Raw genomic sequence first — 27,107 nt, 5'->3', positions numbered from 1 at the left:
TATTATCATCTGAGTCCAAAAAGCAAATGCGGTATCCGCGAATCCAAAGAGTTTTGACGATGGCTGTACTACAACTAGACTAGACTAGTGGAGAAAAGTAGAAATTAGAAAAATCTCATGACAGCGACTCGTAAACTGAAAAAAGAAAAGAAAAGAAAAAAAGCCTTAAAAAGAAAGAGAAAGAAAAGCGGAAAAAAAAGTTAAAATTATGCCAAAACAATGCGCTACAAAATCTAATCCGTAATACATTTTCTCTCTCCTTCTTTCCACGAAATTTATTTCCCATTATTAATAAAGAGCCCCTATTCTCGGAAATCCCAAACAATCCCTTTCTATTCCTTCTCTTTTTTTTATGTCTTACCGATTTTTAGGGTTTCCTTCTTCATCTCTCTATCTCATCGCTTCGCTCCGCTTCGTCCAAGACCCTAAATTTCCACTGCTACTCTCTCTCTCGGATCTCTTCTACTAGCCGTTACCACCGTTTCCCGCCCAATTTCAACTTCATCAAAGCCGCCAGTTCCTCTTCCCCTTTTTTCTTTTTTCAAAAACTGACCGTTAGATCTGCTATTTTAAGGGAACTAAGCTAAAAAAAAATTTGACCGTTGGAAATGGCTGCGGTGGAGGCGGAGAAGAAGGTTGAGGTTGAGGAGGAGCAGGAGAAGAAAGAGAAAGCCGGTGAGCTTTTATTCTGTGGCGGCACGTGTTGGGACGCGATCGGTCGCCGCAAAGGTAGCATCGAAGGCAACTTGGTCTCTCCGACTCGCCTTCGTCCACTCCTCGGTGTCAATATCCGATTCGTCGCCACTGGTTGCGGTAACTTTCTCTGTCATTTCGTTTTTCAAAATTTTTTTTTATTATTGGTTGTAGAAATAGAATGATTCGATTTTGACTGAAATGCGATCAATTTTGGTATGTTAAATTTTGTGTATTTTTTTTTGTGTATTGATGTGATGTGATGTGGATATATAGCATCGTGTCATTGCGTGGCGTTGGATGTGGAAGGGCGTTGCTATACGTGGGGGCGCAATGAGGCATGATGATAAGACTTTTGAACTTCAATTTTATGCATACATACATACGTATATATACATACATACATACATGTGTGTTGTAGTATATTAAGTCATGAAGCTTTGGTGTGCAGAAAGGACAACTTGGTCACGGAGATACACTTCAACGCGATAGGCCGACCGTAGTTTCTGAACTTCTAAAGTAAGCTACTGTTTTGTCATTGGAATGAAATCAATTTCTTGCACTGTTTTTGTTCCAATCAATTGAAGCGGGTATGGAATTGGAGTATCTAATGTAACTTGCTTATCAAAGCTTTGTCTTTTAAGATGGGAGAAAAATTCGATAGTCTAACAAAAATCTGACAGACATTATATTTGCCTACCTTGTTTACTTAATGACTCTAGTAGCAAGACTCATTGAGTGATGGTTATGATGAACGTTTGTGTGCTTAACAAGGCTTGCACATTTGGAGATTGCTTGACTGTTGTAAATTCTGGACTTAAATCACTTCGTAGAACTTTTAAGCCGCTACTTATTTATATGTTATATCATTCAAGTTGTTATGGCTTTGCCTTGAAGGTACAAAGTCACCAAAGCTGCATCAGGAAGAAGTCATACAGTGGTGGTTACTGCAGATGGAAATTCCCTCTCTTTTGGCTGGAACAAACATGGGCAGCTGGGTTCAGGCTCTGTACGGAATGGTAGGTTCATTTTTAAGAAATTGGTTGTATGACATTTCCAGGAGCTTGCATTTGCAATTTGGATAGCAATTTTTTTGCTAGGGCTGGTCACTTTGAGGTTCTGCTTCGCTATTTGTATATTTAATGGGTAAAATTTTACTTCATATGAGGCAGGGTGCATCGATATCTCAAAGTTTCCTATTCATGCTTATCCCCTCTGTAGCTTGTGGCAAATATATCTCATTTCATGCTGAAGTGGGGTAGTTTTAGGAAAGTTTAGGAATTGCATGAAGAATTAACCCTCTACTCACTGTGTGTAAGATTATGTGATTTCAATTTAATGGTCCATGGGGAAAGTGTGATTCAGGGATGTACGATGTGCTTTTATACAAGTTTCCCTTTGGAATTATATTGAATGCAGATTGCTGAATCCATTATTTGGGTTCACAGTTTAAAATTATTTGTCAACAAATATCATGTGATTTTAATTACAACAGGTTGTTTTTGTTGTTGTTGTTGTTAGTTTGCCTGTGGGAAAACATGTATTCTTGTTAATGTTCTTGGGCTTGTTTCTTTATCTCCATGAGACATCATTTAGCAACTAACCACCAGCTGCTTTACATTGTTGCTTTGTTGTTTGTAGAAATTGAGTCATCTCCTGTTCGCTGTCTTGTGTCCGAAGTAAAAAATACTGCTTGTGGAGCTGACTTCACTGCGTGGTTATCTTCTGTTGAAGGAGCTTCTATACTGTATGGTTTGTGGATGCTTTTCTATTTTTTGTTTTCTATATTTAAATTCTTGGTGCCTCCTGGGCATGAGGATAAATTGCTTAGCCCTTCAAGGGTGAAAAAGCCCCTAGATTACCCAGTAACTTGTTCTGGCGGATGGGGGTCAGTTGCCCAAAGGAGTTTGATTAATAGTGAGGATTGTTGTACAGTATTCTTTGTGATGTGCAACTAATTTGAGTGAAGTTATGTCATAAAAATAAAAAATAAAAATAAAAATCTTGGTTGTTCAGCCAATTCTTCATGCCTTTGTGGTTCCCAATTTATTCAGATTAGTTGCTGATTTGCAAAGTGTTTGTTGTTTCTAGGACTGCAGGTCTTCCACAGTATGGACAACTTGGGCATGGAACGGACAATGAGGTATGCTATTATGTTTTTCTGTTTACTTTTAATACTCTTCCCTTGATCTTTTGACAACCTGACACATAGTTGCTATGTGTCAGGGTTATGGGATGATGAATGCAATTATTGCTTTAAGTCTTGGTCATAGTGGCATGTTTCCTTACATGTATTTTTACTTGTGCTCTGTCGTCTTCATATATATTTTTGGGTCTTACTTCTTCTATGACCAAATTTCCCAAAGACCCCCCTCCCCCTTTGGATGACTTAATTTGCACCTTTTATCCAGCATAATTAATTTTTTTTAATGAATTTCCTTTATATATTTCTTTTTTATTTATATCATAACTAATAGACTAGTGTTATTTTTTATGTCAAACTTTCTTTGAAAAAGGAAAAGACAATCTTTCCTATTTTATCGGTGTTTTTTTAAAGGTCCAAAACTGATAAAGGAAAAAAAGGTTGGAAACAAAAATAATAATAAAGAAGTATGAGTTTTAAACAAAAAAGAAAAAAATATTGTTACTTCTTAAAGATATATAGAGTGATCAAAGAAGCTCAAAATTCATAAGTAATAAAAATAATGATAAGTAAATAATAAACTCCAAAGTTTAATATTGGCTTTAAGTTAAACATTGAAGTTTAGGTGCATATATATTCACGGTATAATTCCTGTATCAAAAATATATAATTACATTACAATTTTAAAAATGTTAAAATTTGATTATTTAATGAGTATTAATCAAAATATCACATTTCAGTTGAGTTGTATGTTATGGTTTTTTTTTTAGCTACTAGAAATCCTTTCAAATGAATTGTAAGTGGAATTTGACTAAAATAAGTGCAAATTGGCTTATTCATTGTAAAAATAAAAAAAATAAAACCCTAAAAGATAAATGTAATATAATGAATATGTTTTTGTGTGGAATTTCTTACATTAACCCAGTATTCACATGAATGGTATTATTTGTATTGGTCTCACGTACTTGTGTATATGCGTGTGGGTGTGTATGTTTCTTATATTTTTGTCCCCCCACCCCTCATCACTGAGTACCACTAAAAGTTTAATGGTAGTAAGTGGTGCATAATACCTCCCATTAGCTGTATTAAAATTGAAAATCTACTGATTTTTCATTTTAAATCTTCAGGTTTTTAATGACTATTAAGCATTGGAGTGTTTGCATATTAGAAACTTCTTGTAGTTGTATTCTTTTGTTTTCACTGCATATTCTGCCTATTCCTTTGTGTAGTCATAGAAAGTAATCGTCTGGTCGTATATTTCTTGGAAACTTTATGGAAGACATTTCTTTCTAAAAGGCATCTTGATCCCCTCAGAAAGTATCAACCGTTTCTAATAGGATCTTCCATGATGTAAAAAGCTTTGATACCAGCTGAGTATCACACTATGAAGTTGATGCAACACAAAAACTTCTTAATGGAAAGAGGGGGGGAGGGGTGGAGCTGATCCTGGATATGCTTATAATGGGCAAGATATAGGATTGGATTTAGGATATAGGCTTACAAAGAATAAATGATCTTTAGTTTTCTAATTCATCATGAATGCTCAATACAGAGCTATTAATGTACTTTAAGCTGTGATGAGGCCTTACTCCTTAGCCAAAATCACTGCCGACATTTGAAGCCTCTTAAATTTTGCATTGCCTAGTCTCTGTAGCCATTACCCTGGATAAAATTGTCATAAATTTATACACAGACGCACACAGAGACATATGGATGCACGATGTATACAGACACATGAATCCATGTAAAGTGAGACTTGCTTTAGTTTGAAGCTTGACATAATTTTTTGGATGTGCCTGCAGTACAACACTAAAGACAGCTCAGTGAGGCTTGCTTATGAAGCCCAACCACGCCCTAAAGCAATAGCTTCCCTTGCTGGGGAAACAATCGTTAAAGTTGCATGTGGAGCGAACCATACAGGTTACTAATAGCATCTGCTTCACCCCACCCCCACCTCCTCTCCCTCCTTTTCAACATACTGCCACCTGTTATAATGTTTGTTTTATGTAAATTCTTTAAGGCTAGTTTGTGTTCATTTTTGTTTGCACTAATACTGTAATAAAAACATCATTACTTATCAAAAAACATTATTGTTTTATGTACTTTTCTGGTTTTGGGCATACAGTGGCGGTTGATTCAAATGGCTTTGTTTACACGTAAGTGCTTCTTCAGTGTACTGAGTGTGAAGTAGCATTACCCTTCACTTTCTTCCTGTTGATTTGGCATTATATCTATGGTTATTGACTATTTATTGTTGAAATATGCTTAGGTGGGGTTTTGGCGGTTATGGAAGGTTGGTACTTAATATTTTGTATTGCGAATGAATTTTCTCAGACTTGATTGTTTAATGTAGTGCCTGTATCTTGTGCATGTAATTCCTTGAATGATGATGTGAAGGCTCGGACATAGGGAGCAGAAGGATGAGTGGTCCCCTCGTCGTGTTGATGTTTTTCAGAGGCACAATGTTCTACCTCCTGATGCAGTGGTATCAGCTGGTTCTGTTAACTCTGCTTGCACTGCAGGTATTTCTTATTCATTTCTGTGTTTAACTAAACTTGTTGGATGAAATCTGTTACTGATTTCTCTATCCAAAAAAAAAAAAAAAAAAACTCTTACTGATTTCTCTCATATTCACATTATCCTCTCAGCTGTTATCTTTTTATTAGTTGTCTGCTTGAAGATGTTCACATTTGTCATGATTTGTGAACTTAGCTTAAGGTTGATATATTTTTATGCGCATGGCATTCCTTGATTTAATGCCAACTGGGAAGTTAATTAGATGAGTTTGAACAATATGATAATGTGTTATGTTGGTAGAATTAATAGAATGCAAGTTGCTCTACTACCCTGCCCTGGATCTTATTATATAAGTGCATGAATGGACAAACCAATTAAGTAGACTACTTTGTATGGGATCATCATATATGATTCTTGGAAGGGCTATGGAAAAATTCAATTTATGCTTAAACCATGTTAGTTACCCACTTACCACCCCTTCTCTGATTTGCGTTTGTTTGACAGAGAGCTAAACATTGTGGCCGGTCTCTTTCTTTTGGATTCAAGAATGAATTTCTGATTAACTATAAGCATGGTGATGCAGGGTTGCAACACGTCTACATAGGGCTTTAGTTGGGCTTGCTATATCCTAAAACTAAGATGTTAAATTGTATTCTATTTATGCAATCATGTTCTTTTCTTCCTGTGATTTAAAGAAAGAAAGGACCAAAATGTTGGTTCAGCTCTTTTGGTATCCACTTGGCTTCTTGATCCACATGATTGAGGGTGGTTGAAATTACAGAAAGGACATGACTAACCTTTCAATTTGGGCTCCTTACTTAGTTCCTTAAGACCGAATTGTCTGTTTATCTATGTTACCTTATTTTTAAGCTAAATAAATATGTTATTTTGACAATTAGTCAAATTGGGATCCTACCATAGAAATGTAAGGGGTGCCTGCCAATGAGCTTTAGCTTTAGCTCTAGCTCAAAAGGCACCTCCTCTGGACCTCTGCCGATTAGAAAGGGAGGAGGGTAAGGTTGTGGATTCAAAAACCTACTGGGTGCGTGTAAACTTCATGGATTGGATTGTGGATTTGTAAGATTCTACTTACCTTGTAAAAAGAAAAAAGGGGGGGGGGGGGGAATAAGATATGTAAATATATTCTCTGTGAAGTTTAGTAACTTTTCCGAAAAAAGGAAAAGTGTGAACCTTAGTAGTCCCCAATTTACATTTTTTGTGTTTTTGTTACAGCCTTTTCCTTTTACAAATTGATTTTGTTTTTTTTTTGCTTTTAGCTGGAGGGCAGCTGTATATGTGGGGCAAAATAAAGACCACTGGTGATGACTGGATGTATCCTAAACCTCTCATGGATTTAAGGTTCTACTCTGCCCTGTGATTTTGTTACTTTAATTAGCAATTTCTTTTTTCTTTGTTTCCTTCGGCATCTATGGTTGCTGCTGTCAGCACTTAGTCGTTTCTTTTTGGTTCTTTAGACAGTAATTTCTCTTGCCATTTGTTATGTCTTTTTCTATCTATTATTCTGTTGTAAGTGTTACATATCGTTTGCTTTCCTTCTCCTATTTTCTTGGTTAGATTGTGCTTTACGTTGTTGAGTCTTTTAGAGTGCTTAGGCTATGTTTGGTTCCACTGATTACTCTGGCTCTGGTTTACCTGCTTTTCTTATCATGTTCATCATGAGTCCTATTCTTCCCTCCTTTTCTTAATTGTCTCTTATTTGCTTTTTGCTTTTTGCTTTTTGCTTTTTCTCTATTTAATTAAGTTATGGTGGCATATTGATGTTGGTTCTGGCATATTTAATTATAAGCCTCCGCAGTTGAATGGGTAGGAGCTGCTGTAGCTTCTATTCACCCCCTCCTCATCAGTGGGAAAAGGGTGGTGCAACTACGATACTCTTGGACACTGCGGAAACTTTTCTGCGTGCCTCAAAATGTTTTTAAATAACATGATCTCTTTTCTTTTTCTTGGTATTTGACCTATTACAACCTTGGAACTTTTCTATCTTAACTTCCTGAGTAATGGTTCAAAATTACTCTTTGTCCTGTAATTAATGATGTCTCTTGTGGGAAAAGAAAGGGTCAAAGGAAAGAATTTGACCCCTTTATATCAATACATTTTGCATGTTTTGGAGGCACGTATTCATAAATGACACTTTCGGAAGTATGGGATAAGGGGAGAAAATTTAAGTGTAACCTTTTGACACGACATACATTATGGGGGCAAGAAAGTGGAATTAGGACACATTATGGGGCAGGCAGTAATAGGTCAGCATGAAGATGGATCTCAAACTCAGGCTTGTATTACCATGCAAATGAGATTTTACCACAAGGACTTTAGGTTTCTCTCTTGAATTCTGGGACTTCAATTTCCTCCCCCCCCCCCCAATTTCTGTTGGTAAGAGTACTCGATCAAAAGACCTACGTCATCCCAACCAAGACATTTGGCTTAGTATGGACAAGGAAGCAATGCAGAATCGAGCTATGGTACTTTGTCAATAGAATGAATGTTGTAACATCCCTATTTTAACTTGATAATTGTTTTTTGAGCTGATAATTTCTTCCCAAGGCTTATTTAGGAAATTGGCTTGCCTTTATCACAGACCTTGGAATTGTTGATGCTTAAATGCTGCTGACCTGCTCTTGAAGTACATCAGAGACTGGTTGCTGGCTCAATGCTGGATGATTTCCCTTTTGCTGTTTTCTTTCTGTATATAAAATTGTCCTCTCCTGCCAGAATCATGTACTTGGCCTCCAACCCGGTTGTTCACGATCCCACTCACCCTTCAGAATTTGTATTGCCTTCAGTTTTACAAGTGTCCCTGGCTAATTGCTTTAGTTGCTGGTTTAGAGCCAATGCCATGTTTGGTATTATAATTTTCTTATATCTGTCTTCAAAGCATATAGCTCTTCTAAGTTACTGAAGGGAAAATTTATTTTGGCCGAGTTATTCTTATTAGGTTTCTTTGCTACTCTGCATATCACTTTAGATAATTTTCCTTGTCTGGATTTTTACAGTGGTTGGAACATACGTTGCATGGATTCAGGTAGTATGCACCATTTTGTTGGTGCTGATTCCTCCTGCATAAGTTGGGGTCATGCACAATATGGAGAGCTGGGATTTGGCCCTACTGGGCAGAAGTATGTGTTTATCACTTTGGATAATAATATTTTTTTAAGGATTCCATACTCTCTCTTTAAATTTTGTCTGTTTTTGTTTCTGCTCCTTAGATCGTCTGCAACACCAAAAAAGGTAGATATTCTTGAGGGCATGCATGTCATCAGGTGGGTATTTATTTACTTATCTATCATATTTATTTATTTATTATGTTTTTATTACAATTGAACCTATAGGATGTGACAATGGATTTTTTTTTATTTTTTATTTATTTTTAATCCCCTCCTCTCTAATAGTGTTGCATGTGGTTCTGGCCTTTCCATGGTGATTGTTGATAGAACAAATGCTGGTGATCGACTTGATCAAGTGAGTATTCAAAACAACTTTACAATCCTGTATTGGAATTTTAAAGTGCTCTTTGTATTTATGGTCTTACTACAAATGTATGTTTTGATTGTAATGCACGTTCACTCTTCTACAGTTCAGCCTCAATATCTCTAGTGACTTTTGAGTACTTTAAAAAAAAATTTATATATCCATTGAGCCTTGGCTCAAATGGCACTTACTCCTCAGAGTTGTGGGTGGAGGATGAGGATGAAAAATTAGTTGTGGGTTCAACTAGTAAAAGAAAATCCTCATAGTTGAGGATGAAAAATGTTGCCCAAAGGAATTTCTTTGACATTTAGGTTTTAAGAGTTGAATCATTGTTGGCGAGACATGCCTGGTAGTGTTTTGTGAATATAAGGATTCTGATATGCTCTTTGCTTGAAAAAATTAGCTGGATGAAATATGAATATTCTTAATCTTAAATCTTGATATGTGTTATCTTGCATTGATCTACTTTTATCTTCTTGATATGTTAGCTGCTTCTTTTTTGTTATATTCTTTCAATAACACAGGCACAGCAATTATTAACTACTGATTTTTTTTTCCCCAGCTTGATGTATATGATGGCAAAGGTTCTGGTGAAGGTATGCTGATGTAGAGGTTTTTAATATTTGGTCTGAATTATACTTATCAAATTATATATATGGTCTGAATTATACTTATCAAATTATATATATGGTCTGAATTACCGTTGGAAGATTTCATCATGTACATGTTTCGGATATAAGTAATATTTACTTGAGGCTAGGGACACTCGACAATTTTTGAAGAAGTGGGTAATGCTTTTATTTGCGGTTTTTTAAGTGTGACATTTCTACCTGGTCTCCTCCTGTGCCAGGCCTGAAAGATCTGACCTAAACTTGGCTGTCAAGAGAACACAAATCATTTTGTAATCCTGTTTTCAACTTAGCATTGAAGCTGTGTGATTCTAAACTGGTTACTGAACTCTTGCTGCAGGGAGTGAGGAACCTGAGAGCAAAACTGTTGCCAAGCAAACTACTAAAAAGGGTGCTGTTAAAGCTTCTAATAACTCCAAGAAGAGGAAGAAGTCTAAAGATTCATCCGACTCTGAAGATGAGGAGAGTGATGATGATGACAGTGAAAATGGTGAAGAACAGCCCAATGGGCAGGCAGAAAAGAAAAGTCAAGGTGGGAAGGGTTCTAATAGAGGTCAAGGTAAGGGTGCCGCTAAACCAGTGCGTGGACGGGGGCGCCCTCCTTCGGCAAACAAAAGCTCACAGCCGCCACCTCAAGCGAAAACCGGTAAAAGAGGAAGGCCTCGTAAGTCATAAGTTGCATATTCTCTTCAAGTGGAAATTTTGTCTCTCTTTGTGGAGAGGTGTACTTTATAATCCATTGGCTACTGTATTTGCAGTTCTTTTAATTGTTTTAAATTCTTCTTTTTATTTTTTAACTCATCATCTCACTAAAATGCGCTTGCGTAATTGATGAAAACAATTCTTCTGTACTAACATTTCATTTTGAGGTCCTGGCAAATTTAGAGAATGTTAGTGGTAGCTTCTACCATGTTCTTAACTTTGAATGAGATTCTCATTTGTTTCTATTTAAAGAATGATTGGTATTTCACCCTTTCTTTTATTCCTTTTGTTCCCTCTAACCCAATTGATTTCATGCATTATTAGTTGGAAAGAAGGTACATGTTAACATTCGATTGCAAAGAGGAAGGCCCCCAATTGATAATGTATTATTTGTTGGGAAGAAGGTAAATGTAAACATTGGACTTCAAAGAGGAAGGCCCCCGTAAGTCATAAGTTGCATATTCTCTTCAAGTAGAAATTTTCTCTTTGCAGAGTGGTGTACTCTATAATCCATTGGCTACTGTATTTGCAGTTCTTTTAATTGTTTTAAACTCTTCCTTTTCTCTTTCATTTTTTTAGCTCTTCATCTCACTAAAATGTGATTGCGTAATTGATGAGAACAATTCTTCTGTAGTAATATTTCATTTTGAGGTCCTGGAAAATTAGAAAATGCTAGTGGCATCGTTTACCATCTTCTTATTTTGAAGATTGTCTTTGGTTTCTATTTAAAGAATGATATCAAATTATTTCCTTTGGTATCTAACCCTTTTTGTTATTCCTTTTGTTCCCTCCAACCCAATTGATTTCATGTATTATGAGTTGGAAAGAAGGTACTTGTATACATTGTATTGAAAATGTGTGAATATGTCCTCTTGGATTGTTCTTACTTCTTAGTAATGGAGAGAAGAGAATGAGGTGTAAGATTCTTTCATGTATTTATCTCTTGCTCTCCTAGAACTTATGGCAACAAAATTATAAAAATATTAATTTGGAGCAATAAGGTAGCATTTTTTAATAGGTGAAATTTTATGCTTAAAAAATTAATATAATTTTAAAAAAATGAAAAAAAAAAAAACTGAATTTGTAGACTGTTCATCTCCTCTCAACTCTCTATGATCCCATTGAACAAAGTTTCTCTCCAGACTAATTTAGAGAGAAAATCTTCAAACTTCTCATATATTTCTTTTTTAGATGTGAATTTTGAAAATCTAACGGTTAAATTACATGTTCCTTATGTACTTAACATACATATCAATTTTCGTTCAAATCAGATGTAATTTACTATTCAATCAATAAACTTATTTTTTATATATAATTTTAAATCACAAAATTTTAAAATTTTAACATTTGTTTGATGACATAGTAATTGATTTTTGATCTTAAAATTTTGCAAACATGAAATATATAATAAAAACATATAATTCAATAGTTAGATTTTCAAAATTCACACTCAATATAGAGTTTGAATATTGAGTTTGAAGGGTAATAACCATTATTGTTGTCTCATCGCTGGGCGGAGGAAAAGGGGACAAAAACCTGTAAGAAGTTGGAAATTTGGGCTTCTAAACTTTTGTTAAACAGAGTTGAGATTTATAAAGTTGGATAACACAATAGTCTTTTGTTAATCCTTGTAAAGAGTATTCGCTCAAATCCCTCAATAGGTTGTCTCTGACAAATGCAGTCCTTCGGTGAAAACCCAACAAATCCAACATGATCAAGTTGAAAATTACGCTTGTTTTCTTTATCCAAACAAGGGAAGCTCAAAATATTACCTTGCCTCAATTTTACTCCGACGGTGAAAGTATAGAGGACGTGGACAGTCTCCAAAATTTGAATTTTTTTTTTTCCTTCTAGTGTTGGTATTTAAAATGTTTTTAAAAATTAAATGAATTTTTTTATTCATTAAAACTCAATCCAGTATTTTAATAGTTGACGTGGCACTATAAAATATCATATAAAAATGTCACCTTGTTGCTTCGTTAGCCTAGCCACAAACAAGAAAATTAACAGAATTAGATTGAGGGACCAATAGCACTCCTTTTTTAAACTTTATTTATGTAGTAAAAAGTAAAATCTCTCATTTGAAACTTTTAAGTTTTAAGGACTATTCATTTAACATAAGGGGGAAAAAAAAGTCAACATGTAACATCAAGAACCACAATGTATTTTGGTAAACTGGATTGCATTCAACCACGTTTTTTTTTTTTTTTTTTAAGTAAAATATTCCCCCTTCTTTCTACTTTTTATTTTTATTTTTAAATCCACCCTACTTGAATTGAATAATTCTTCTTCACTAGTACATCAATGGCTCTCCGTAAATGATCAACCAATTTCAAGCAATTGAGCGGTGTGCCTAATCTTTTCATCAAAGTTATGTTTTTTTCTTTAATATGTAATATACTAATATTATTCAAAGTACAATGAAGACATGAACAGTTTTTTTTTGGAACGAAAAAAACAAACAAACAACAACAACAAATACTGTTAGAAGGAGCTTGTGGCAAACAAAACCTAAAAGATATCATCCATGGGTAACAAATCCAACATGCAGCCATATTATACCCACGAAAATGACATATGAGTATCAATATGTAGCCAAAACCAAAACTATAGATTGTTAATAATGTCAGAAAAGAACTTTTCTTGGCTCTGGCTCAGAAGAAAGAACTAAACATAGAGTTTAGCTCAAATTCTAAATACATCTCATAGCCAACCAGGTTTAAAAAAATGACTAAGTTGAATAAAATAAATAATTATATATTGATAGATTTCGAGAAGCTTATATACGATCGCACACTACCTGTATTTCAAAATAAGTTAAAAGAAACCATGCAGTTTTGATTGAGGCTAGCGGTTGGATGGCCAGCCTACTGGCTCGTCTCTTGCTCACCCGTATCACAATTCTGCTGCTGGGGCGGCAATTGTGCCTGCTGTTGCAGTAGATGTTGTTGCTCCCGCGACAAATGGTAAAGCTGCCTGGGCTGGGCGTGCTGCAACTGAAACATCTGTTGATTAATGGAAAGCTGCTGGGCCATGAGGTTCGCCAAGTAGCCTTCACCACCACACTCTGTTGCAGCCAGCCTTAAACGTTGGACTTCTGTGGTCAAGGTCTCATTCAAAGCTGCACATCAAAAGCCAAAACAGGCAAATTTATTAACCCAAACACAGCCACACCGCCAGCAAGAACTTAATATACCATAATCAAATATGAAAATTCTTATGATGAGAGAATGAAATTAAAAAAGTACATATCAAAAAATGAAAGATTAGCAATGAACTGATCCAGTGCAGGTTTAATGACTTGCATCAAAACCCCCAACCATCATAAAAGGCCACAAACTTGCTTGAGATATCCATGCTTGAGACAAACATTCACACAATGATACAAACTAGCAAGGTAAGATGGGGATAACTGCAAATCTCAAGGAATGAACAAATTAAAAAGCCGCTGTTATTTGTGAATATTTTCTCCTTAGGCTTCATTTCTTTAAATGGATAAATCTTACTAAAATTTCCCACAACAATATCTCTATGGATATTTTATTAGACTTCCAATTTACCTCTCTTTTTGGCGGAAGGAGGGAGAGATTGCGGAATTTATCCCTTCAAAAAGTTTCAACAGGTGTGGAAACATTTTGTTAATACAGCATACTGGAGCAATAAAAATTCTCAATAAATTCACAATCCAACCCTTTACGACGTGGGAGATGTAAAAAATACACAGTGTGTTTTTTTTAGACAACATAGCAACGTCAATTAAAAAAGAGCATGCCTATGCATTTTTTTTTTAAAGTGCCTATGCCTGCTTTTATTGACGCTAAGGGCTTGTTTGGTAGGAGGATTTATGTTTTGTTTTCAAGATAGTATGAAAACAATTTTCAAAAAATTGAAATTGAAACTAGTTTTCAAATACTCTCTCCGTCCCAGTTTGTTTGTCCTCTATTTGGATGTCCTAAAATATTGTTCTGTTTTTAAAATTAGAAGTCATTAATTTACTAATGTTCCTATTATGCCCCTACTTTATTTCCAAAACCATTTGAAAAGAAAACCAACAAATATTTAAAAAATCAATATTGATTAAAAAGATAAACTAGAATTTGTATTTGAAGTAATCTAAAATTGTTTGTAGCCAATACCCAATAGTTTTTGTATTGTGGTAGTCGTAGATTTTTCAAATTTGATTAAGAGGATAAGTTACAATTTGTGCGGTGTAATTTCAAAAATGCTAATACTAATAAGGAGCAGATTTTTGTGTCTATAATTTCAGATTTAATATTCCTATTTTTTGATAAATTTATTTAAGGATAGTTTTGGAAACTAATACATTTTTTTAAAGCAGAAAAAACAATAAATGATATTCAATTAAAAAGTTTGATTTTTGAAACAGGACAAACAAATTGGGACGGAAGGAGTAATAATTTTTACATTATATGTGTTTGGCTCCCACTTTTAAGAACAATTTTCAAAATACTAAAAACAAAAAATAAATGTTTGGGAGACCAATTTTATTTTTTATATGTATTTTTGAAAAATTTACAAAAAGATTCGTGTTACTTTATATATATATATATGGATAAAGATAAGGGAATAGAGCTTATGTACTTTTTATTTATTTATAATGATAAGTTTCAAATTTGAAGTATGAGAATTTTTTTGTGATAAAGATAGGCTCCTTAATTTAAGGGATAGAAGAGTTTGGACAAATTTGTAGGGTTTATTGTTTTCAAGTTATTAACAATTATGCTATTAAAAACATTTTCTGTATCTTAAAAACATCTTCTCAACTGTTTTCAAAATCATGTTTTGAATAAGGAAAATTGGATACAATTTTCTAAAAACTGTATTTAGAGAATATCAACCAAACAATATATTCAAGTGTGGGACCCACTATTTTTTGGATTGCAAAACAAAAAAGTATATTCAAATACTTTTACCAAACACACCCTAATTAAGACATTAAAGAGTCTTTGGGATTTGATTTCTCAATATCACATTTACTAACAGGAATTTTATTCCTTTTCCTTACCAGTTTTTTTATAAGTACCAGAAGACCTTGAGAAAATCGTAAACATTGAAGTTCCCCCCCCCCCCCCCCCCCCTCTTCATAAATAAGATTTACAATAACAAAATGAAGCAACTATTATTCTAGTTTGTCTATGTTCATTCAAAGTTACATGAATTATGTTTACCAATTGAATATGTCAACAAGTTCATATCCTACGAGAAGGGATTAATCAATGCAAAGAGAACTATCAAATAACAATACAGCTTTAATATTGCCAAAAGGAGGAAAAGGTACAGGAAACAGGTACTTTGGCAAAGTTAGAAGTTTTCATATACTAAAGTGGTAATGGGACGAACTGGTAAAGTGAAATGAGTAGCTAGAGTCAAGTAGGTGGACTTTTGCAAAAGAGGATGGGGTAGCATTTTTCAGCTGTATAAAAATTGAAGGGGGTAAGTTATAATATCAACGATTTAAACTAGCTGGAAATACAACACTTGAAAACCAGGAGATAGGTTTTGAAAAAAAGTTTCTTAAACAGTCCATGCTTACATTTGGAGTAGTTGACAAATTTTTTTTTTTTTGGACTGATAAGTAATTTTCATATGAAAACATCTTCAAGAAATCAGAGTGGATATGGTGGAAGTAATTCTTTTGATAAGAATGTATATGGTGCAATCAATCAAGGTTGGTTCTGACTAATACATAAGAAGCAGAAGAAAAAGTAAACACACCATCTTTGAGTTTGGACTCTTGTTCCATGGCCTGAAGGCGAAATTTCAACTCCTTGTTCTCACTCTGAAGTGCAATAGACTCTCTCTGGATACAAGTATAGAAAACAAAATCAATAAAATATCATGAATATAAATAAAAATTAAAAAAGAAGAAGAAAAAAAAAAGAATCATATAAGATTAATTAATAGTTGTTATCATAAACTCATCATACTAGATACCGACCTGTAACTTTGTAACCTCTGCAGACAATGTAGTGTTCTCTGTCTCTAGAATTTGTGCCTTGTGCTCTAAGTCTGCAGTGTGCCGTGTCTTCCGCTCCTTAGAACGGGCAGCTGATTGACGATTGGCCAAAATCCTGGATGAGTAGATCACTAATAAGCAAATCAACTCAATGAAACATATATTGCCTAGAATACACCAAAAAGGGGAAAAAGCAAACCTCTTGGCACGTTTGGGGTCTGATAGTGCAATCTCAGTCAGTTTCGCATTTTCCTTGATCTTTTGCAGCTCAGCATCACTAAACTCAACATTTCCAAGCTCCATGCTGAACTTACTTGAGTTCCCATCAATTGCATTGCTAGGCAAGTGTTGAACCGCCACAGTTCCTATAGGCGGAAGCTTTGGTGATTCATCATCAAAATTCAAACTATCCATATAACTATCCATTGAAACACTTCTATAGTGTCGAACAGTAGGTGTCGTTTCTCCACCAGCAATTCTCTTTCCTTCCCTCTTCTCATTAGGAAAACCAGAACTTAACCCTTGCAAACTGTTTGGGTAGCCATTTATCCGACTTTCCACCTCATTATCACTGCTATCACATCCATTTGTCCTCGAGCCGCTGGCTCTGCTATCCAAATCCTTTTCCTCAGTACCAGATGAGTTCATTTTATCAATGTTTTCAAAGTTCATGTATACATTAATCAAGTCATCTGAAATTTCCCCCTCTGATTTCCCTTCACCTGTCCCATCAGCAATGTTATTGCCATCCCTATCCCTTTTCAATTCCGCTTTCATCACCAACGTGGCTGGCTTTTCCGCTCCCGAATTCTCTCTCCCAGAAACTGACCGTTCCAAAACTCCCCGACTCCCAATGGGCATCAATTGTGGGGAAGCTTGAATCATGGCTGAGAATCCTAACGGAAGATTATCACTATTAGAACGACGGTGTCCACCTTTACGAGGTGGAAGGCCCTCACCAACCCGAAACGCATTACCTCCATTTCCACCATGAGGCTGGGCATGAGAATTAACAACACTTTCTTCCATAGACACATCAGTCATAATCGGGTCTGAGAGAGAGCTCATAGAGGGCAAAGGGCTCAAAGGGGGCAAACTATCAAGCATGAAAAATGAAGGTTGAGATAAAGACCTAGTATGGGAAGGCCCCGGGCTCAAATTCTGCGAACCCGGCTGCCTAGAAGCTGGTCTGGACCCCGTAAACTGTGAGTACTGCATCGAATTAGCAGTGTTATTGGGGTGTGAGGGTGGTATACCAGGTCTCTTATTACTGTTCTCACTACTAGGACTCAAATTTTGTGGCAATTGACGCATAGGCACACCCTTTTGAAGGGTATTGAAATTTTGCACATCAAATTGATTCTTTGGCTTCAAACCAAATGTAGATTGAAGCCCTTGCATACCAGCCCCATTTTCATTAGTGCCACCCATCTCCCTCTAATACTAAACCTTCAATCAAATCCTAAAAACAAAAACAAAAAACAAAAACCCTAAGTACTGTTATATATATATAGTGATCAAAACTCTAAAACCCACACTAGAATCAAAGTCTACTAATTGACTAAAGCCCAATAATCTAAAAAACTAAAAGAACTGAAAAAAAAGAAGAACATACAGATATTGAGGAATACATGATCATAATCATAGTCATAGACCCTACCTCGTACAGTGAAATAGCAACTCACAGACCTCAGTGAACGGCAAAGACAAAAGTGTTATCAGCCCACCAAGTTTATCAACCAAGTGTGGCGGTGATATCCACGAAAATAGGTTAGAAGCTTGGGTTTGGAAAAGTTTTCAGAATCAGAATTGCCGCAAAGAGTATTGTATAGAAAACTTATTTATTTATTTGGGTCTTTGTCTTTTTCTTTATTATTTCTTTCACTCTTTTCGGACAATATGTAAGAGCTTGGATGACTTATGACTATATGTTTTCGGTCTACGTTAAAGCCGCGTGGATATAACGAGATTTTGATTTCTTTTACGCTATTTGATTACGCGATCGTGTCGGTTACGGTGTTTTTTTTTTTTTTTTTGTCTATCTCACGCCTTTATCTCCGCCATTTATCGTGGGGTACAAAAAGATTCATTAAAGATAAAAAAAAAAGATATATGAAAAATGAATGACAAAATAGTACTATTTATTATTATAGTATTACTTTTTTATAGGATTATTATTTTATTCCTTTGAAACCAAGGCTTATGCTTTTGAATTACCACAGCCGGCGTAGGTCGGTGGATTCTTTTTTTGGTAATTAAAGCGTTCAGACGGCCAGCGAGATAAAGATAGGGAGGGTTTTTAGGGTGGGCTTGTTTGTATTAGGGTTTAAAAATTTTCAAATTTCAGTTTTATTGATCTTATATTTCAGTTTCGGATTTTGTTTTTGGTGGGTATTTATTATTTAGTTCCGTTTAGGACTTTGTCACTTTGCACAGTGACAGTTTTTTTTTTTTTTTTTAAAAGTTGTTTTTGTAAATAAAAAGGGATTTGTCTCTCATAAAAAAAAAAAAAAAAAGACTTGTCAAGCTATAGAAAAAAATTCAGATAGAAAGTATTTAAAAACGGTCAGTCAAAATGATTAATTTGACTTAAATATTCTTAATTTGGATTCAAGAATTTCTATATAATTTAAGCGACACACGATTGTATTCATGCTTGTCTCAGCAAAACTGAAAGAAAGTTGTGACAAAATGATGTATTAAAAAAAGAATCAATGAAAATAAATAGTCTACGAGTGTAATAGAGCATTCATCGACAAATTGATCACCCTAAGATAATCGAGGATTCCTCACTTTTTTTTCTCATTCAAAACTGTACATGAGACTTTCTATAAATTATATAGTAATGAATTTTTTATTTTAAAAAAAATTATAGATATCAGTATCTTTGGTTTGATAGTTAGGAGTATAATAAGTCAATTTATAATCTATCATCTTTTTTTTCATTGAAAGTAAAATAGGAATTTAAAAAATAATAATAATGAAGAGGCTTGTTGGAAAACCTGTTGGCGGATTTGATTTGAATGTATATAAGACAAAATTTAGTTACAAAATTGGTTGTATCTTTAGGCTACAACGTTACTCAGTATCTTTTTATTGGAAGTGAATTTTGACAAATCCATCATTGGATATCTTTTTCTTATATCCTTCATGCTTGTAAGATTTTTAGAAAAATAAAAATCAATAGTTATATCATCAATAAATTGTTAAAATTGCAAGTTTTTATAATTTAAAATTATGCATAAAATATAAACTTATAGATCATATAGTGAATAATATTTGATTGACACAAAATTTGACATTTGTATTAAGAGCGTAAAGAACATGTAATTCAATAGTTAGATTTTCAAGATATATAGTAATGTTTATTTTATTAAGTAAAGTTGTAGCAAAAGGTTACAACTAATTTTGTAGCTAAACTTTATCTATGTATATATTAGAATTGTTACGTTGGGATGTGATTACATGTTGATTTGTCCATCCTTTTATGAAATAATCTTTTAATGTGCCCCCATACCTTTGGGCACCACAAGTGGGTAGCCATCTATAAACACTTCGGTCGATGACTCAATGATAAAAAATAAAACAAAAAAAAAATCTATTAATTTCCCTTTTTTCTAGTGGTGTGGATTAAAAAAAAAATCTATTAATATAATGAAGATGGTTTTTTTTCTTCTTACAATAACTGGGTTAGAGAATTCCTTACAAAGGAATCTTTTTTTTTTCCTTTTTTTAGAAACCCCTTACAAAGGAAATTAGTAATGCTATTAAACCCCAAAGGATTGGTTTAGTAGTTTTTAAAGTTTCATGATACTTTTATAAGATTGCTCTTTATAATAACTTTTATTTTTTAGAAATCTCCTTATAATAACTTAGTGCATGTAAAACAGGGGATTGCATTCACTTGCGGGAATAATTAGATACTCAAAAAGTTTAAATACCCTCGTTTGTCAAAAAAAAAAAATGCTATTGAAACTTAGTAATGATCTGTTTTATTTATTTATCGGGAAATAGTATTAATGTATTTTCTTTAAATGGAAAGTAATAATGTAGTTAAATCACATAATAATAACGTGAAAATGATGTTGGGAGAAAGAATGGAAAAAAAAAATTTAATTAGCCTGATATCTAAAAGAAGTAGACATCATCTCAAGTTTGACACCATTAAAACCCACAAGCCCTCAGTCTTATATCATGATTTAACAGGACTAATTCGCGTACGGCGAGCACCAAGTCCTCACTCTTTAAGAATAACATGAATGAATACTGATCTCATAAAAATAAATAAATTAATTAAAGATCTCTCTCTCTCTCTCTCTCTCTCTCTATATATATATATATAAATGAATACTTTTTTTTTTTGATACGATATAAATGAATACTGATCTTTAATTGGAGTCATTAGGCTTGCGTAAAATTAAAGTATCTTACTTCGAAATGAGGGACGGGTACATCTCGTCATAAATCAAAATCCGCAATGATTTCATTGTCGTTGGAGTTTTATACATGAATAATCCTTTAATTTATAATTTTAAATTTAAATGATTTTTGTGTATTTTTATCTTTTATATATAAAAGATTTTGTTAATAGATGTGCTAAAAGCATTTATTAATAAATTATTTTTAAAATTTTCTTATATATATTAATTTTGATAATTTTACTTTCTCTCAAATACGAAAATAAAATAAAAAAATGCAATTTTTATTAAAAATATAACATTATTTATTTTATAATTACTTAAATTTTATCACATTGAAAATAAGAACATCTCATAATTTGAAATTAAATGTGTGCATAAAGTAAGAATAATAATAAAATCTTAGAGAGAGAAGCTGGAGTTTATTAAGGAAGAGAAATGTGAAAATGAAAAAATAAAAAGAAAGAGCAAGAGTTGGGATAGAAGATAAAAATAAAGTGAGTGTGTATGTAAGGCAGACAAGCTCACCAAAACCCATCACCTGACTCACTTGATGTAACTTACCGAACCTGAGCCAATTGTCAGCGGACTCGACACCTTAGTGGTTGGCAACGGGTGCTTCCATCCAAAACTTGACAGCTCTTGGTAGAGTGGCAGTTCTACCTCTCCAAAACTCAATCTGAACCAATCTGTATTCTCTGTGATCAAATCTCCCTCATGAGCTCAAATATGTCTTCATCATGGGCAGATCTCCCTTTATTGTGCATAGCTTTGCCCAGATCTGCCATCTCTACTTAGCTATCCACCAAAATTTGTCACTTTGATTTCAACTAAAACCCAATCCACCACAACTAACACCTAATTCAACCCAATCCATTCTCCACTTCGGTCTGCGGCATATGCCTTTTTCTACCACCTAACTCCATTGAGTTGAGTCCCAATTGAGCCCAAACCTGAACCGATGCAACTTGATCCGTGCACACTTTTAATGGTAGGTTAGAAATATCTCAAACCACTATTCAACCCAACCTACTAAATTAATTATTTAGCCCACTCAACTTGACACAACTCACTTAATGGATCTGCATGAGTTGGGTCGGATCAGGTGGATTGATGGGTCAAACAGCTTTTTTGTTATGCTCCTTATCAAATTTGAAAGAAAAAAAATGAAAACTCCTTTTTTTTTTTTTTGGGAACTCGATTTTGTACTTTTGTAAAGTATATAACAATTCTCCGTTCTTTTCACATTCATTAATTTATTTATCTCGGGAAATTTTCAGATTAGCATGATTTTACCACACAATTTCGTTAGTGGTCATGTTTCCAAAACAATCTAGGAAAATAGCATCTTGAGTCTCTTAGATTTGAGTTCATTGTAGCAACTTGAGCCTAAGAGGCTTGAGTTCTATGTGCTGGCAAAGCTAAGGTAGATTTAAAATCCATGTTGGACTCGAGTTTTAGATACTCAAGTTCCTTTTCTTCCTTTTCTCTTTTTTCCCCTTCGTCCATGTTCTCTCTGTTCTCTTTGGACCACCATGGCCAAATCTCAATGGCTCTCATTCTCCGATCACCACCACTAACCCAAGTAGTAGTCTCACATCTAATTGATCTCTAACTCTCAAAACTCCAAACCCAATTTCAGAGACAACAAACCCATAAAACAACAAAACCAGGCAACAATACCAGAGAGAAACAACAAACCTAAGTCGGTCTAGTGTCGAGATCAACAAACCCAAGCTAAGGGAGTTGCTTTGGTGCCGAGATCATGATTTTTGGGTTTGAGTTTTTGCTTCGGTGCCAAGATATTATGAATTTGTGGGTGAGGTACAGGGAGAAAAGGAAGAACAGGGAGAGCGAAGGAAGAAAATGAAGAAAAGGACATCGAGTGTTTAAAACTCAAGTTTCACGTGAATTTTAAATCCACCTCAACTATGCCAAAACATAAAATTCAAGTCTTTTAGGCTCGAGTTGTTTTAGTGAACTTGAGTTTAAGAGACTTAAGATGCAATTTTACCAGATTGTTTTGGAAATGTGACCACTAACGAAATTGATGCAAATTTAGAGAAATGATATATACACAATATTTTTACAACAAATCCTAAGTGGCAGGTTGTTACTGGTTGTTATTTTTAGGGCAAAAAAGTAATCTTAGTATTATGTTCAAATTTGAACCAATAATAACTAACCACCTATGATTTGTTGTAAAAATGTTGTGGAGTTATGCTACGTCTACAATATTTTTACAACATTTTTACAACAAATCATAGGTGGTTACTTTTTTTTTTTAGGAAACAATAATACTTATTAGAACACACAAACACGAAAGTAACTCAAATGGTAAAGCTTGTGGTGAAGCATATAAAAGTAACGGGAATCATAGGTGGTTATTAGTTAGGGGTGTCAATGTTCGACCCAACTCGCGAACACGACACGAACCCAACACGGGTTTTTTCGGGTTAGGGTTGGGTCTTAATGGGTTTGGGTCATAAACGGGTCAACTCGAAAGGGACACGATAAAAAACGTGTCATAAGTGGGTAAACCCGAGTAACCCGTAATAGACACATTTGACACGCCAATTTATTTGTGTCAACTCGAAATGACCCACTTAATACAACCCGTTTAGCTCGTATAACAAAATAATATTTATTTTATTTTAGATATGTCAAATACTTTTTATATCCAACATATATTTTAAAATTTAAAAAGAAAAGTGAGTAATTACAAAAATTTACAAGGGATATAATTGAAAATTGAAACTTTACAAACCCTAGAACTGCTAATACTTTTTTTTTTTTTTTTTTTTGGCATAGAACTTGCACAAATAAAATTGGATGAGCTTGTAGAAGATGTTATGAATTTGGACATCAACAAAGAATCTATGGATGATAATCGTGGTCATAGTTATGATTAGTTCACTGTTTGCTCAATTTTTTCAATATTGATACTTAGCATTTGGCGAGTTCCAAAGATATTATATTTTTGTTGAACTATGTTATTTTATTTTTGTTAAACTTTGTCATTTTGAATTTGGGTTGAAGTGTATGCACTTCTTTTGGAGTGTAAAGAACTTATTTCAAGATGAATGTTATATTTTTGTTAAACTATATTATTTTGAATGTGGGTTGAAGACTTAAAGTGTATACACTGCTTTTTGGGATGTAAAAAAAATTATTTCTTGATGGATGTTATATTTAATATTATGCAGGTTGAAATGGGTTGTGTTACATTCGTGTTAACCCAACATGACTCGTTTATTAAGTGTGTCAAATGGGTTGGGTTAGGTCAACCCGCCTTATTAACAGGTCGAGTTAGGGTTGAAGGATCATGACACGATTATTAAATGGGTCGGGTTAGGGTTGAGCCATTTAGTTGAATACCCCTACCTCAACACGACATGAACCCGACACGCTAACTCGAATTGACAGCCCTATTATTAGTTACTTGTTATTGGTTCTAATCTAAATCTACAACTGAAATTATTTTTCTATCCCACTAATAATAACCCGTAGTAACTTGCCATGTATAATTTGTCCCGAAAACGTTGAAGATTACAGATTAATGGACTCTGCTTATCACAAATCATAGAAACAAAAAACAAGAAGAAGAAGATATGATTCTCGCAGCATCGACTCACTTTTTAATCATTGTTCCGACAAGCCCATCTCACAGTCACACAAAGAAATCATACCGGCTTCACTCTCACACAAGAACCTTGTCAAAATCGAACCAAATCTCAGATTCCAAATCCACCTCAATAATAATCAATGACCAATCAAGAACGTGAGTTTTCTGTGTCTGGCATTTTCACTTACACCATTAGTACAAAACTCACCACGTAGACTTAAAAACTGACATTGTGCAGGTGCGAGTGTTTCAATTTGTACAAGGAACTGGTTCCTTATGACAAGGCATGGGATTGGCAGAAACAAATTGTTAAGGAGAAGAAGGCCTTGATTGAGAAAAACCAAGATTGCCAGGATACACTAATCATTCTACAACATCACCCTGTGTATACATTAGGCACAGGTAGTTCAGAAGAGTACCTTAATTTCGACATCAAGGATGCTCCTTATGACGTTTACAGAACTGAACGTGGCAGGGAGGTTACTTATCATGGTCTTGGCCAGGTATTTGTCCCAAATTGCTAATTACATAGCTAAAATTTATAATTTGTTGGTATGTATGACTTTCATTTTACAATTTGGATAGCACATGAATTGTAAGAATAGTCTACTGAATTGCAAAGATATTAAGAACAATATATTCATATAATAAAAAAATTAAGGACTCTGCACCATAACTGAAATATTTGGTTTTTCCTCTTATAAGGTTAAAAACAAAGTTAAGGACAATGCACCATAACTGAAATCTTCAGATTTTCCCTCTTATAAGGTTAAAAACAAAGTTAAGGACAATGCACCATAATTGAAATCTTCGGTTTTTCCCTCTTATAAGGTTAAAAACAAAGCTAAGGACAATGCACCATAACTAAAATCTTCAAGTTTTCCCTCTTATAAGGTTAAAATCTTCGGTTTGTCATTGTGGTGTCCTGCATCCCCTACTAGTGATGTTTAATAGAATACATATGACCGAACTTGATTGCTCTTTTGAAGGTCTATGGTTAACCATTAAATTTTGGGCCCAAGGCTTTGTTGCTGTTGTTTGAATTTTTATTTTTATGGTGAATAAACTTACAATCCTTTTTTCACTAAGCAATAAGATTTAATGGATTATAGGGAAATTCTCTTTTTGTTTTTATACTCGCTACCTAACTTTTAATGCATGTGTTGGACTGTAGCTAGTTATGTACCCTATTATCAATCTCAGAAATCACAAGATGGATCTTCATTGGTACCTCAGGGCACTTGAGGAGGTGGTAATCCATGTTCTTTTCTCGACATTCTCCATCAAGGCATCTCGACTTGAGGGCTTTACTGGTGTTTGGGTTGGTATGTTTCCTAATCAGTCCATTATGCTATACCAGTGTGCATATTGCATGTTCTCATGTTTTCTGCACTTACATTAGCTTTGATTTAAAAACTTTTATAGGCAATGTACTGTATAGAACAAATCATGTTGAAAGTTTCTTTGCCTGTTCGTGTTTGCAAACAAAATTTTGAATTATTTAGCTTTTTAGTCTCTATTATAAGTAATATGATTATTTGTAGTTTTTAAACGTTTACTTTTTCGTTCATAAACAGAATGGTTAGTTTTTCTGTTCTGCTCTATTTGGATGCCATGAAAGGGAAATTTAAACCTTGAAATTTACAACATATGTTTGAACTCAATATCTCTTTAGATTTGTAGTTCTCATTTCTTTTAATCCATCATCTAAACGTTAACTACAAGTAATGAGCAAATGTGAGACAAAAATAGTTTCTAAGTTTCATGTGGTCATTTTTTTCTGTTCCCAACTTTCCTTTGAAAGCTTATGGTTGAATTTTTATATTATTTCCCTTTTATCTTTCGTGAACTAAAAATGGACTCTGAGATGGTGCTATCAACCAAAATAGCATACAATATAGCTCAACATCATTTTTGCTTGTTTGTTAGTTGTGTAGATCCTTATTAGTATCAAGACTCTGGTGGCACTGCATAGAAGGATATAATCTGAGAAAATGACTCCAGGAGCCACACCATATTTTCATATATTTTTTCACACATTCTATATTTTTGCTGAATTGGGGACCCGGACTTTGATTTGCCATATTATAGACATTAATTGTTTTTGCTTTTTGTAAAAGAGGCAGACTCTACAGCCTCATTCCTCTCACTTTGTGTTACTTAAATTATAATACCGTACAGTCATTTAATTTAGCATTCTGTTCAAAAGTTACCCTCCCTTCTTTATCTTAATCTAATTTTTTTTGGGTGAATAACATGCAGAGTGCCTAAGTGATTATAGTGACTGATCCTACTTTTCAATTTCACTACCGGAGATAAGAAAGTGGCAACTGTTGGGATACGAGTATCTCAGTGGATAACATATCATGGGTTAGCACTGAATATCAACACAGATCTAACCCCATTTCACTCAATAGTCCCATGTGGAATACGAAACCGTCAGGTTGGAAGCATTAACGAGTTGCTAGGAGAATTTCAGCCATCCACTAGATGTGGAAAAGCAAGTGTGCTTCATTCCAATGATTGTCAATTGATTGATATCAGTCACTCATCTTTGATCAAGGAATTTTCAGAGGTTTTTCAGCTCGAAATCTTTCATAAAAGCATCCTCATGTATGAGTTTGAATTAATCTGGTCATGAAGCAAAATTGTTAGTGAGATACTCGAGTGTTTATGTTATTGTAGTTATTTTTGTTTAGTTGATAGATAGGCCCGACAGCAGTACAGTCAAGAGGATTGTGATTTAGATTACTTATTTTGTAAATTAACTATTATCTATACTGTAGTTCACATTTCAAATTTAATTTAATCATATAGGATAAAACTTGTTGCTAGCAATTCTCATGACAATCTAATAGGCTAAATTCTACTTTTTATATCGGAACTCCTTTTCCCATTGTACGCTTGAAGACGA

The 27,107-nt window shown here is 34.2% G+C and overlaps 2 protein-coding genes across 2 annotated transcripts; one reads left to right on the top strand and one right to left on the bottom strand.

Moving 5' to 3' along the window:
• The first annotated feature begins 308 nt into the window (after window positions 1-308).
• On the top strand, window positions 309-10,453 carry LOC126712363 (uncharacterized). Its single transcript, XM_050411665.1, has 16 exons — window positions 309-813; window positions 970-1,031; window positions 1,145-1,212; window positions 1,591-1,712; window positions 2,335-2,440; window positions 2,785-2,836; window positions 4,639-4,756; window positions 4,962-4,992; window positions 5,106-5,129; window positions 5,234-5,358; window positions 6,631-6,712; window positions 8,368-8,490; window positions 8,581-8,634; window positions 8,764-8,833; window positions 9,405-9,438; window positions 9,812-10,453. The coding sequence occupies exons 1-16, from the start codon at window positions 609-611 to the stop codon at window positions 10,144-10,146; spliced, it is 1,611 nt and encodes a 536-aa protein (XP_050267622.1). The 5' UTR covers window positions 309-608; the 3' UTR covers window positions 10,147-10,453.
• Window positions 10,454-12,652: 2,199 nt separating this feature from the next.
• On the bottom strand, window positions 12,653-18,055 carry LOC126712362 (bZIP transcription factor 29-like). Its single transcript, XM_050411664.1, has 5 exons — window positions 17,811-18,055; window positions 16,350-17,612; window positions 16,133-16,265; window positions 15,910-15,994; window positions 12,653-13,294 (listed from the first exon to the last, which is right to left on the bottom strand). Exons 2-5 carry the CDS (start codon window positions 17,579-17,581, stop codon window positions 13,041-13,043), a joined length of 1,704 nt encoding a protein of 567 aa, XP_050267621.1. The 5' UTR covers window positions 17,582-17,612; window positions 17,811-18,055; the 3' UTR covers window positions 12,653-13,040.
• Between the last annotated feature and the right edge of the window lie 9,052 nt (window positions 18,056-27,107).

The sequence above is a fragment of the Quercus robur genome, chromosome 2 (assembly GCF_932294415.1).
Source record: "Quercus robur chromosome 2, dhQueRobu3.1, whole genome shotgun sequence".
NCBI classification, from domain to species: Eukaryota; Viridiplantae; Streptophyta; class Magnoliopsida; order Fagales; family Fagaceae; genus Quercus; species Quercus robur.
This window is presented reverse-complemented; position numbering and strand designations above follow the sequence as displayed.